Here is a 13,863-nt window from a genome sequence, read left to right as displayed (position 1 = left end):
CTTAAAGTGACATATCAGATATTAGACGTGTCTTCTACATTACTCCCCAAATTCCTGAAAAATTAATATCCAAGGCAAAAATGTAAAAATAAGCTAAAATGAAAATATGTTCTGATGTATAAATGATTTTATCAGTGCATTTATCTGTTTAAATGGTTGTGAAATATCTTGTGAAAATTTACAACAAATATTTGATACTATAATAAATTCATTCAAATTTGCTGACTGTAAATTTCAAGTTACTTGGTAACATGAATTTGTTGATGTCATTAAAATCTTGATTTTTCTTTTTGCATGCAAAACAAATTTTCTATGCACATAACTTTTAAAAAATGGTGTAATGATATGTTTATATATGCACACACACTATTTTTTTTATACATATAACAATGTAATGTAGGCGTGAGACTTTCTTACAGTTTAGAATTTCTGTTTTTACATAGTTTAAAAATGGGACGTCGCTCCTCGGACACAGAAGAAGAGAACAGAAGCAGAAGGAAAAAGAAACACCGCAGGCGTTCGTCTTCGAGTAGCTCCTCAGACAGTAGAACGTACAACCGTAAAAAATCTGGAAGGAAATCAAGGTCAAGATCACGGTCTCGAGATCTCCAGTCTCGTTCACATTCTTATGAGAAAAGGTGCATTTATAGTAATTTACTGTCTGTTGCAGTTGTTTACAAATAGGCTCTTTCATATTATAGTACAAAGCTAGAAGTGTTTGAATCCAATGTGTAGTCAGTTCTAGGTTGGAATTTTATAGCGGAGTTTGCTCTGAATCTTGGAAGATATGGCAATATTTTTTTCTTATATTTAAAGAAAAAAACCAAAACCACCATCAAAAAAACCAGAACACCTCCCCCTCTTCCAAGAATATGAAACCAGTGTATATGCAAATCTAAAAGTAACTTCCTTATTAAAAGAAACAAAAAACAACCAACTAAAATAACTTTTTCTTTCTCCTCCTTCTGAAGAATGAATTGCTGATCTATTTTTGAAATATAATAGTTCATATATTAACGCCAGTTTGAAAAGTAGTTTCATTGAACTAGTTATAGGCTATTCTGTTACCTTTTTCTGTTGTAATAAACCAAGTAGGTCTTTCCAGACAAGGCAGACTTTCTCAGTAGAAAGACTTGGGGTGATTTTACAGTAGGTCTGTATGTTTGCTATAACAGCTTGTTTTCACCATTATTCTTGCTATTTTTTATGCGTACAGAATATAGTAGTCAGCCAGGTGTCTAGAACACAGATCATGTGGCTGTATCTACCAATTTTTTCTTGACCTAACACTGTAATTCCTTCATCAGCGGCCCCTTTCAGTACCTGACCTTTTTAGATACCCTGGGTATCTCTGTCTGACTTGTGGTGATCCTGGAGTCAAACTGAACAGGTGGTGGTCAAGTTATTAATAAGTGGAGCTCGAAAATATTCCTTGTGTCTAGCTGCACTGTAAATATATTAGAAACTGCTCCTGACAAACCTTTCTTTAGCTGGCAGAAGAGTGTGTCAATGAGGGGCAAGTTGGCTGCTTGTGGGGGCTTTCTTATTTGTTTATTTCCATCCCCCCTTTCTTCTGTTCCTGCTTAGCATCTACATACAGCCCTTAGGGGACACAGTGAGATGACATGGGCTTCGATGCCAACAATATGCTGATGACATGCAGCTTTATGAATCTCTTTAGTCCAGTGCAGGCATGGCTATCTCGCAGATAAAAACAGAGCTTGAAGGGAGATTAGAGCCTGGACGAAGACCAGTTGACTTAAATTGAATCTGGAAAAGACGAAAGTGTCTGCTTTTAGGATCTAGTTGGCACCTTTGCTTTGCCCTTAGTTTAGGACATTTGCTCCTGGCAGTTAAGTCACTATTACATGCTGGGGTCCTGCTGGATTTATCCCTGGCCCTTAGGAATCAAAAGCAGCAGTGTTGTGGTTTAACCCCAGCCAGCAAGTAATCTCTAAGATTACTGTTCTTCATCTTCCTTTAGCAGGAACATTGCATTCCTTTCTCAGATGAAGACCTGTTCTGTAGTAGTTAACCTATATATCTTTTCCAGTTTGTACTACTGCAACACTACTTGTACATAATACAGCACCTTTTCCCTTATGTTACACAAGCGCATATCACATTGAGTACATCCTGAATTACAGAAACGTTTCTTACGTGGTGTTATATTTTAATATTACTAAAACGTAATAAAGGCCAAAAATATCGAGGTTCTCATAAGGATTGTAATTGTTATTTGGTTAGCTGTCGGGGAGACAGATATCGAGATGAAACCTTACAAAAGATTAAGAATTGGAAAGTATTCCTCCCATCAGTTTTGGGATTGGTTGGTTTAATTTATGTATTTAGTATGTATTCTTTCACCTTTCTCCTATGTGTATAAGGATTTATTCTTTGAATAAGTGAAGTGGGGAGGTTGGGAGGGAGAGGGAAGGGAAGACACCATTCTGACTCCTGACTGAACTCAGGAGAAAACTTCCAAACTCAGGTGGAATAAATTAATATTGATTATTTTATTAATAATTGTACTTAAAAAAGGGGGGGGGGAACTGTCTACATCAAAACAGGGAAAGTTGACGTTACACATCTGTAAATTTATAGAGAGATACGTAAAGTATTTTTAGGTGTACATAATTCAAAATGCATTTTTATGTTTACATTTTATGAATGTACATAGTATGTCTGGAAATAATTGCATAGAGCAGCAATGCAGAAATTAACATTTTATGGTTTTCATTTTTAGCGCTGGAGTTGTAGTCCTTATCCCATATGGTGTATTTCTGTGTAAATCCTCCTGAGAATGTAGGTCTAAATGTTTCTTTAACCTTAGATTTGGCAAAGAGGCAGTGAGTTCCAATGAGCGGGTCATGGGACTAAAAACCGTTGAGAGCTGGGTTGTGTTCCTGGCTTTGCCCTTGAGGTATTGCATGATTTGGGGCAAATCAGTTAACTTCTGTTTCTCCTCCTGCCCTTTTTCTGTCTTGAGATGTATGTTTTTAGAATGTAAGTTCTTTAAGACAGGCATTGCCCATGTGTATGTGAATTTCTTATTACAGTGTAATAGTGGTATTTGAGACTTCCACAACATGTTATAATACAAAAAACACAGGTTTGTATGTCCCTTTTAAGTAAACTGTTAGTTCTTTTTGTTCCTGTTTGGTTTTTTGTTTGGTTGGGTTTTTTTAGAAGCAGTAGCATACTAATAGCATGGTTTTGTTTTAGACGCAGACACAGATCAAGCAGTAGTTCTTCATATGGTTCTAGAAGAAAACGCAGTCGTAGCCGATCGAGGGGCAGAGGCAAATCCTACAGGTCTCAAAGATCGAGATCAAAAAGTAGAACAAGAAGGTAAGACTCTTTTCTAGGAAAAAGAATTATTATTTCTGCTGTAAAAACATTCATTTAAAATCTCCATATAGTTACTGAGTTTGGAATATACCAGAAAAAATGGTTGCAAGTGATCGTCTAAACTGTACATCACTTGAAACTCTTCCTAATTTGAAATCTCCATGCTCTGCTTTTGATGTACTAAATCTTTAAATTACACTGGTGGAACAGTTGGTTTTGAAGATGTTATATATTTTTGCATTTGACCAAGTGCAGAAAACATTAATAAATCACCTTGGCTTAACTATAATAATCTGAAAACTTCTTGTGGATTTTTTTGATTACTGATTTCCATAACTCCCGTGCATAACGTTGGCTCCCTGAAGATCAGACTAAACTGTTATTTTCTCATCTGTATTTCCCTTGGAAAGAGAGGAGTATTTAGTTATGCAAATTTTTCTTACTCTTTAGAGATATCTATGGTGCTGAAATTTTTGATAAATTGGATTGTGACAAATGGATGTTTTCAATAATAAACATAATTTAAATATTTAAATCTTAATCAGATGTTGCAATTTGTATTATAAAACCTGCTTCCTACTTTTGTAATTAAAAGAAGCTCATTTTTTGTGTGTGTGTGTTTTTCAATTAAAAAGTTTAAATAAAGTTTATCCCTGGATATCAGAATTACTGTTAGCATTTTCTATTGAATTTAAATTAAATATTGAGTGTATCAGGCAGATCAAAGCTTTTTCGGTATGTGTTTACAGATCTTAAGCCAGGTAATTTTATGTACCTGTACCAAGAATGTAGTAAAACATGTCATTTTCATTTACCAGATCAGTAGAGCTGTTGCCTCTAAATGTTGAAAAATTGTTGTTGAAAGATGTGAATGTTTTGCTTTCTCTTATTTGTATTCTCTCATGACTTATTCACAGCTGTTCATTAGAACAGTTGCCTGGACACTTTTTGCTACCGTGCCTTTGTAGTAGCAATTTGGTTATTTAAACTGTCTGATCTCTCTTTGAGTATACTTACCATCTGAGCTGTAGACCCCAGATAAGCTACTGTGCTGTGTGTAGAAATATTCCTGTGAATATCCACTGTTTTGCTAACACAATCAATTTTAAAACAAGAGATGTCAAAAGAATAAGGTGAAAATGAAGGTGTTTTTCAGTATGTCAGATACTCAGTATTAGGAAATATGATAACCTGATTTAAACATCTCTGTTTTATTGTAATAAGTATAAATTGCAGATCTCATTAGACCTAGTCTAATAGTCATCTTTTCCAAGGGGTTTACCGATGTTAATTGTCATTGCAATATATGGAAATTAGGCACCTAAAACTTTAAAAACATGGCTACTGTTTATTTCATTTTGTGCTAAGAAATATTGTGTATCAAATATTTTATGTATAAAATATACTAGCTTTTCAGTACTATAGCTATGAAGGTATAGCTGCAGGTCACTTTAAATGATACTTCTATTCACAGACATGGTTCTTCAGGGAAAATATTTATAAATAACATCCTAAATTATAACAGAAGTGTTTCGGCATGTTAAAAGCATAAAACTAAAACCAATAGGACACATTGAATCCTTTATTGTAATTTTTTTCCAAGTCTGCTCTCTGCTGTAATGTTACACTGGGAAGCCATGGATTAATCTTATTTCTGGAGTAGAGTTAAATAGGTTGCAGAAAGCTGCTACTAGAGGCCTGTGTTTTCCCTGTTTGTTAGCGTTGAGGCAGTCGCAGCAATGCTACATAGTTCCTTTCTTTGCTATCTCAAAATCTGTCTCGATCGGAGACAAATACTCGATCGGAGGTATGCACAGCTTTCCTGAGAGGGCTGAGTACATTATGATTCTGCAGGCTGGAAAACAGATCGTGGGGGAAAGAGGGAATATAATGGAGGGGCATTAAAAAAAAAAAAAAATGGTGTGAAAAGATGCTTATGGAATGAGTGTTTCCTATCTCCTCCAATGTAAGACCTGGGGCAGGCATGAAGCGAATGAAGTCAGCTGGCGGCAGATTCTAGTCAAACAAAAGGAGATGGTACTTCTGTATCTCATAATTAGGCTGTGGAAGCCCTTGCTGGTGGAGATTGTGGATCCCAGAAGTTGAAATGAATTAAAAAAGCAGTCAGACAAGAAAAATCCATTCAAAGCTGTTAAATGTGAAGAGGTGATATTTGTCTTAGGAAATGTATGTATTTGTAGTGCTGAAGTGGAATTTTCATAAGAACTTGGCATCTGTAATTTGTTAATTTTTTTGCTTTGGGGTGGGGCAGCTTATTTTCATATGACTTGTAAAGGTAAGTACTGAAGAAAACACTTATTATGTAAACTAGGTAATAAAATGACCAGAAGTAGCTCAGGCAGGCACCTTGTGTTAACGTAGTAAAGAGTGTGTGCTACCCACTAATGTATTCCGGTTGATCGCCAACTTCTGAATTGCCAGTGACAGGGAGTAAAAATCTACAGACCCACCCAAAAAGCAGCAATATGAGATACAGCAACGAAGTGAAGATCATCTCTGTGCTGCTTGGATTTGTAACATTGTGGTTGCACCTTCAGAGCACCACCTTTAGGACTTGAGCAACTGTGATTCCCCCCCCAGTGGAAATGGGACTGACACTAGAAAACTAGTTTCATATTGGAAGTTAAGATCCATTACATGGTATCTTTAAATCACTGGATTTGGTTTTGGTATAAGTCATGCAGATGGCATGAATTCTGTATCTCATAATGTCTTTTCTTCCCACAGTCCTCCATCAAATTAAGATATTTTGTTTTTCAAGGTAGTGAAAGTGCCAGTAAAAGTATATGTGGCTGCAATGTAATTTTTTTTAGTAACTTCTCTAACATAGGTGTTTTATTTGAGTGTTTGATTTACAGAGCTCTGACTGTGTAAAATACTGAAATACCAAGTTTTAATTTGAAAAGTTAGATTTTTATAATGACATGTTTTAAAAATATTTTGAGTAAGTATTGTTTGTAACCTAAAATGATTTTTTTTGTACTTTATTTTAGAAGATAAGAAAACTTGTGCATATTATAACTATTTTATTTTAGATGCATTTTTTAGAGTCAAGAAAGTGGGGCTTCCTAGTAATGCTATAAATTTAAAGCTGTCCTACAGCAAGATAGTACAATGCAAATATGACTTAATAAGATCACAAACTGAATTTCAGCAAAACAACCAAGATTTACATTAAATTAGGAATTTTAAAACCGATTTAGTTTGTTTTACTGAGCATTTGCTTAATAACATTTCGCCTTCTTGCAATCTTTTTAAAGACAATAATTCGTCTGTGAAATGCAGGCACATCCTCAGTAGAAAAATTGAAAGCAACAGCTCACTTTCTGAAACCACACATATAGTGATATAAAGAAATATTTCAGCTCTACGAAATTTAATAAATCATCCCATTTCCTAATTTGATCATATTAGATGCTGATGTGGAAGAAGCATTTCAAATACCATCTCCTCATTAATATACATCAGTCTGGGGAATAGAATGGAATACTTATGCAGAGATGTCACAGTTACTGTTTCTTAGTTTACTAAGTGGAACAGGTTGATGTGATACTGGGTGCTATTTGTCAATGTCTTGCTAAAATGGTTTGGGTCGAGTTATGGAGTCCAGAAAGACGGCGGCTGATAAATCAAAAGTGGATTGAGTGGACAGGAGGCAGTGATTGATACTGTGACAGGATATGAAGAAAGGAATCTTGATACAAGCATGCATGATATTGAATATGAGAAGGAAAATGGCCCTGGAGTATGGATATTATTCAAGGAAATGAGAATAATAATATCATCTTGAAATTATTGCTGGGTGAAGATTAGGATAGTTCTTATTAGAATATTATGCTTCTCTGGAATGGAGAAACTCAGCTTTCATCTAATTTCTATGTGGATAGAGTCTCGTTAATATTTTTGGAGTTTTCACTGCAATTGTTTTGCAAGTTAATAGTATATGAAAATACTTACTTTACATCAGAACTTGTAATGCAAATCTTTTAATTCATGTACCTTTAAATAGAATTAACCAAAAGATGTTAACCTTTATTCCTTGATTTCTTACAATTCTGTGATTACGGAGTATTTCACTATAATTGCCTTTAAATATGCAAGTTTGTTTTTATTGTCTGCCAAGCGTTTTTGGCTTTTCCCTTTACATTAAACTGAAAACTGCTGCCTTGAAATATCTTTAACACAGTTCAACTTAAAGATTGACACAATAACAGCTACTACATCTATCCATACCTACGAAGAGAAAATATCGTGTGTGTAAAGTAATCCTGTTTGTAGAATTGATGCCTTTGGACTGTCACTGAAGGAAGTGTTTGATCCGTGTGTTGGGTTTTTTTTCCTGTGTGTGTGGATACATGGTTACATCTTATTTCTTTACCATTCTTCCAGTCTAATTGATTTCATATTTAAATGTGTGTGTCATATTGCAGTCCAGCGACAGGGCGACCTACTTATGGATGGCTTTGGAATAGACTTGGTTTTGGTATCAAAAAGCAGCTTGTTGACTGAAGTTGCCATTATCCTAGCAATATAAAATAGAATTAACTTGCGTTCAACCCTCATAGCTTGCCAGAATTCTTTGTGTTTAGCACTTATAGTTCGTAATATTTAAAAATGGAGTCCTCTAGTCATGCAGAGAAGTGCAATGTGAAAAGGGCCATTAAATAAATAATAGTAAACCCAGACTAATTTCTTTAAAATAGTGCTGTGTTGGCACGCATACTGAATAGTCAGGTTCACAAATTCAGTGATCTCTAAAGACAGTGTAATTTGCGTTGCCTGCTTTATGACGCACAGTGGTGATGGAATTACAAGAAAAGAATTCCCCACCACCCCTTTCTAGATGCATTTTCAACACCACTGCTTCAAACACCAATACAATACTAGACAATGCTTACCCTGAAGTCAGAGATTCTTGCCATTGGGTTTGATCTGTTTTCAAAAAGGTCATAGCTTCATTCAGATACTTATGCATGCTGGGGCAAGCTGTAAATCCTCGCTGTGTATCAGTTGTTTACCTGTGTTCTTTATAGCGTGCCACTGCATAGGGAAGATTTTAAGCTTTTTGCAGGTTTTAGTTTTTAGTACTGGCAAGGGTCAGTCATCTTTTGCCTGAGGGTTTTTTTTTTGTTTTTGAGAATTTCCGTTTTTAATATCTTCTTAAAAATAAATCCAAACCATTGCTAGGAAATATTTTGGTGAAGAGTCGATATTGCACGGTGAAATGTTGCTTGTAAGACTTTTCAAAGATATAAACAGTATTATCATTGAATGCTTTTGTGTTTGCATTGCTTGGAATAGTCATTAGGAATGGGTCTGTCTTCTGGTAGTCTCTTTTTTTCCATGCGTCGTATTATTTTAGTGTGGTAGTATTAATGTGTTAGGGTCTTTCTGAATTAAACCCCTGGCCTATCAGATCTTGCAGCTGATAACAAGTGTTGGATCAAGACATAATCTATACTAACTTGTGTTCAAACCTTCCTTTTAGTTGCAGACTCTATCTGTCTTTTCTGGTTAGCACACAGTAATGGATAGCTTCTAATGAATTACAATGTAGAGTTTTAATTGTGGACAACTTCAGGAAGAATTTTCTAGAACAGCATTGTCCTGAAAAGAAAATAAAGGCTCTTAGGAGAGAGGAAGATAAAAGGGATGTGCATTTTGACATAGACATTAATGTCAGCAGCAATGTGTAATAGGAGGGATAATGGCAGATAAACAAAAAGCAAAATTGTGAGGGGCCTTGCAAATCAGACCAGAGTTTATGGAGGAACAGGAGGAGGTAGAGGAGAGATTAATTTAAAAAAAAAAAAAGAGAGAGAGAGAATGGAATGGCTCAAGTAGTGGGCAAAGATCATCACACAAATAAGATGAATTGCAGTTGTGTGGACTTAGAAGACATTTTTATGAACGTTGTGAAGAAATGCTAAATTTAAATATGATAGAGCTGTATGGATTACAGCTGAAGTTAGTTTCGGTTGCGTAGAGGTCTTGCCTATGGGAATAAACATTAACATAGGTGATGTTAGCTGTTCTGGGGAAAAGGAAAGGCTTTGGGAAGAAAGTGAAGGTTTTCTGGATTGACCATCCTACAGACATCAGACAGTGAGTTTTCTGATGGGAAGGAGACGGAAGGAATTAGGAAGTGAAGTTTGAGTAACAATAGCAGTATTGACTGAGAGCAACGAGGTAGCTCTGAGGGAAGGGAGGGGGTACAAACATGGCTCTTTTTCTGTATATCTGCTCTAAGAAACAAGACATGACAAGACACCTGTGAAGAACAAGGTTGGGCACACGTTGTCAGACAGTGTTGAAAAGCTGTCTTAATCTATAAAAATGCTTTGGAAATACCTCCTTTGGAAACTGATCCAAGAATTTTCCAGAGAGAAGCAGATAGAAGTTCTGTAAGAAATCAAGCAATGCTATTTAACCAGAATATTTCTTTTGAAATATTTCTTTACTTCTTTTTTTGCTTGGTAGTAGCTACTGGAGTTACTATTCTTTTCAAGTTTTGATGTGCTGCCTAGAACATTTTTTCTTCTGTCCTTACTACACAAATCAACACACTCACATGCAACTATCTGTACAGACCCACATAATTATGTAAGGAATCAGTGTAAGTATTACATGTTTGTCTTTCTTCTTTCTGGTGGGAAAGGGGCAGTTTGGAGTCTTGAGTCCATTAGAATGTATATTTAATTATGATATTGTAGCATTTCTGTCATTAAACTTCAAATAAAAGCTTGGGGCAGGGAAGAACTAGTGAAATTCAGATTACTGAGTTTGCTCATGTGATCTTTAGTTTTTATGTGGATGTTAACACCAGATCATATTTCTTCTTTTTCCCATAATAAATCAAAACCTGCAGTTTTTATTTAGGATCTTGTTGCATTACAGGTTGTATCACCAATAGTCTCTAAAAATATTTTTTTTTAGCTATAACAACTGACTTTTTTCAAAAGGAACTTAACAGTTTGTCTACATGAGTGTACTGGAAAAAATACAAGGGTGAAGCAGTAGCACTGAAGATATCCTAGAGCAATAACCCGTCAATGAGCACATTACTGAGATCTAATTGACCGCTTTGGGAAATTAAACTTCATAAGGCAACGCCAAGGGCTCTTAAGTTATCAATAAGGCCAGATAGCTGCTAGTGACAGTTGCTTTGATGCCTTTCATTGGTATTAAAAAAGGCTTAAAAAGATAGAAATGCATAAGTGCTGTTCATTTAGAGCTAAGTGTTGAGTCTAATTACATGTAAACTTTTTTTTCTAAAGCAGTCCAGGTATTATGTACACAGAATGTGTTTTAAGTATAGCTTCTTATTTTTCTAAAATCTTTTATTTCTCCCTTTAGGACGGGGTGTATTTGCAGGTTGGTGGTTTTTTGGGTGTGGGTTTTTTTTTTTTAATGCTTCAGTTTTCTGTTTGGGAAAAGGTACTCAAGAAGACAAGAAGAAGAATATGATTCCCCTTAGTGGAGAATTGGCTTTTCGATTTTGATGTGTCTACATTCTAAACTACTATGTATTTTTACTTTTTCTTTTTTTAATCCTCTCTTTCTCTGCTACCAAAGCTCTGGCCATGAAATAGAATCTATTATTTTTTGCTGCAGAGATCATGTTTCTAGAGGCAGCTATGCGAACCAACATATAGCAGATGTCTTAAAGATGCATTGGTAATATAAGACCGTCATTGTTTACTATGTAAATTGCTGCTGTTTCCAGAATGTGATTACCAAAATGTGAAACACAAAATTGTAGAAGTTGGTAGAAATGTTTTACTCTTTACTTTATTCTCATCTTTCATTCTTTCTAATTCTAATAACATATGACAGTGGCAGTATCTAGTTTAAAAAGATGTAGGTGAAAAACGTGGTTTTGCTGCATAAGTGTTTTACTGTATCTTTCCTACGGGACTCATCAGAATGTAAAAAAAACCCTAGCAAGAGTAACAGTTACCCTGTAACAATAGAATACAAGTAGCTGTCAACCCTGTGTATTTCAAAAATTCAACCTGAATTTTGTTGAATGTACCGAAGTCAACCTTGCTGAAGGTGCATGTGCCAGAGTTAAGATTACATGTACAACCCTAAGCCAGCTTCCCTGTTCACGATAGTTTTAATGATGGATTACTGTTTCTTCCACAGATTCCTTGCCACATTCACTTTATGTATTAATAGTTTGGTTACTATAGTTCTTCTCAATTATCTGTGTATATTACTCTTGTGTTATTTTATTCAACTTACATGAGGGGCAGTTATAACAAGACTGGTTTTTGTAACCAGCCACCTTGGATCAGGGGTCAGCAACATTTGAAGTATGCTGTGCCTGATGCTTTGCTTTTCTGAAACTAGAGGTTAAATAAGTTGCTAGAAATCTATCGGTCCTAGGAGAAACTAATTACCAGAGAGATAAGTTGTTCATCAGTAATGTCTTGCCTCTGTGGCTGGAAGCTAGTCTGGAACTTCACGGCAGCCAGGATCTGGGGACCACTGCCTTTCTTAGCTATTTTTCTCAAGGTATTTTGGTTTGCTCCTAGCTGTGCCGTATGCCATTCCAAATCCATCTTTGTGGCAGAGACGGTAGTTGCTGAGTCTTGCTTTAGAGGATTTTTTGGTGGTTGTTTTATTTTTTTTAGAGATGATCACTCTTCTGTATGAATCAGCGTACATACCCTGGAATTCTTTGATCGCTGCTTTTGTCCAAGATTTCAGCTGAAGCCATTGCTCGTAGCAGGGCATTGCTGTCTTTACGAGTAGGACAGTAGCTGTTGCATACAGTATTTTTGGTACCTTTGTGCAAACAAATTTTATCCCATATAAATCAATTGTACTTCAAGATCCAGATAGGCAGCTGCCAGTTTTTGTTGATATGAATATTATGACCAGTGTGCTTAGGGAACGAGTTCATGCCAGATTAAGCTGATTAAAGTTGGGGTACTGGGACATGTTCCTGACTGTCCCTTTATCCCTTAGTGCCTGTTCTTCTCCTCCTGCATCTGTGCTTCAAGGTAGTTCAGTGAGCTGATCTGTCCGAAAGCTGTCTCTTGCTCTCTTTTAGTGAGGAGCAAAAGAACAGGGTGAGATGCCCACGTATGGAGAACGTGGTTGGGGAAAAAGGGTCAAGCCTGGGTTGTTCAAGTTGAGACCAGGCGAGGGGCAGTTTTAAAGCTGGAGTAAGGCACTGTGAACAGGGAAAGTTGCCAGTTTCTAAGGCAAGGCACCGTGTCTCCTTGAAACGCAAGAGCAAGAATATATATAGATGATAATGCTTCATCTGGTCCTAATATAGGTATAAAACTTCGGCCCTATCGGAATCGATGGTAAAGCTGCACTTGACTTCAGTGATTCTAGATTTAACTGAGGTGTGATGTTACAGGAAGAAAAGATTATTAAAAAAAAATTGATAATTTCAGGCATATGTATACGTTTTGTCTTTTTACTGTCAAAATAGTGTTTAAGTAATTACCTGAGCAAAATATTTTGTTAAATATGTGATCACATAAAGAAAAAATGTGAAAACTTCTATTTGTTTTTGCATAGTGTAACTGGAGAGAGTTGTATTTAAATAGAATGTATATTTTAAAAAAAATAAAATCTAGGAAAAGATAGGAAGTTACTATTATAGCTTAATATTAACTGTAACTTAAATTCTACAAGAGTACATCCAAAATATTTTTTATTTTGAATCTTTAAGTTTTCTGCAAATTCATATATACATACCTCCAAAATACCATGAAACATATGCTTTCAATATGGAGTTTCCTTATCCATAAATAATATTTTAAAATATTCTTCAGTTGCGGTTTTCATGGGATCATACCAGCTCCTAGTAAGGCAAACCGAAAAACTCTCATTGATTTTAAAGAGTTATATTATGCTCAGCTTGAATAACTGATTTCAATATTTCCGTAATTCTGTACTGCTGATTTATATCCTAGAAATGGAGGCCAGGGCAGTAGTATGTTTTTAAATTATGCATATACTGTTAGATATCTATTTTTCTTCTATAGTTTTTGCTTCTTTTATATGGAAACGTGCAGGGGTAAGCTAAATTGTAATAGAATTTAAATTAATCTGTGGCATAGCACTGAAAATCTGTTACCAGTCTATATCAAAAAGATATGCTAAAAGTTTTCCTGTTAAAGCTCTAAGCTTCTTGATTGGAGAATGGGTCAAAAAAAAAAAAAAATCCTTTTCCTATTTTTCTACTATATAGTCTTCTTGAAGTTCTTCCAAATTAGATTTTAAATGCCAATTAGGAGGTTGAATATACTAAAATAAAAGCAAATACAACCAAAATGGCCTCACCTTATGGCTAGTTAGGCTTTTTCTCTCAAAAGCAGAACCTTTGCTCTGAGCATGGCTTTGAGAAAGATATTCAGCTTAATGAACACATTAATTAGAACCATAACTATTTATAAGATAATTAGAAACGAAGCATGGTAAACTGGGCTTTTCCTGCAATTAATGGAGGATTAATTACTGGAG

The 13,863-nt window shown here is 35.4% G+C and overlaps 1 protein-coding gene across 2 annotated transcripts in view; it reads left to right on the top strand.

The window, feature by feature from the left end:
* RSRC1 (arginine and serine rich coiled-coil 1) overlaps window positions 1-13,863 on the top strand; it is a 176,065-nt gene that overhangs the window by 7,314 nt on the left and 154,888 nt on the right. For both annotated transcript variants that reach the window (XM_087740338.1, XM_087740337.1), the window contains exons 2-3: window positions 444-638; window positions 3,226-3,351. In XM_087740338.1, coding sequence (XP_087596464.1) covers window positions 451-638; window positions 3,226-3,351 — 314 coding nt within the window. In that variant the 5' untranslated portion in view covers window positions 444-450. The remainder of the gene's footprint in view (window positions 1-443; window positions 639-3,225; window positions 3,352-13,863) is intronic.

This window comes from Nipponia nippon, unplaced genomic scaffold (genome assembly GCF_047370975.1).
Source record: "Nipponia nippon isolate SJK-2023a ecotype South Korea unplaced genomic scaffold, ASM4737097v1 scaffold_7, whole genome shotgun sequence".
Classification (NCBI taxonomy): domain Eukaryota; kingdom Metazoa; phylum Chordata; class Aves; order Pelecaniformes; family Threskiornithidae; genus Nipponia; species Nipponia nippon.
The sequence above is the reverse complement of the archived record's forward strand: the minus strand, read 5'-3'. Positions and strand labels throughout refer to the sequence as shown.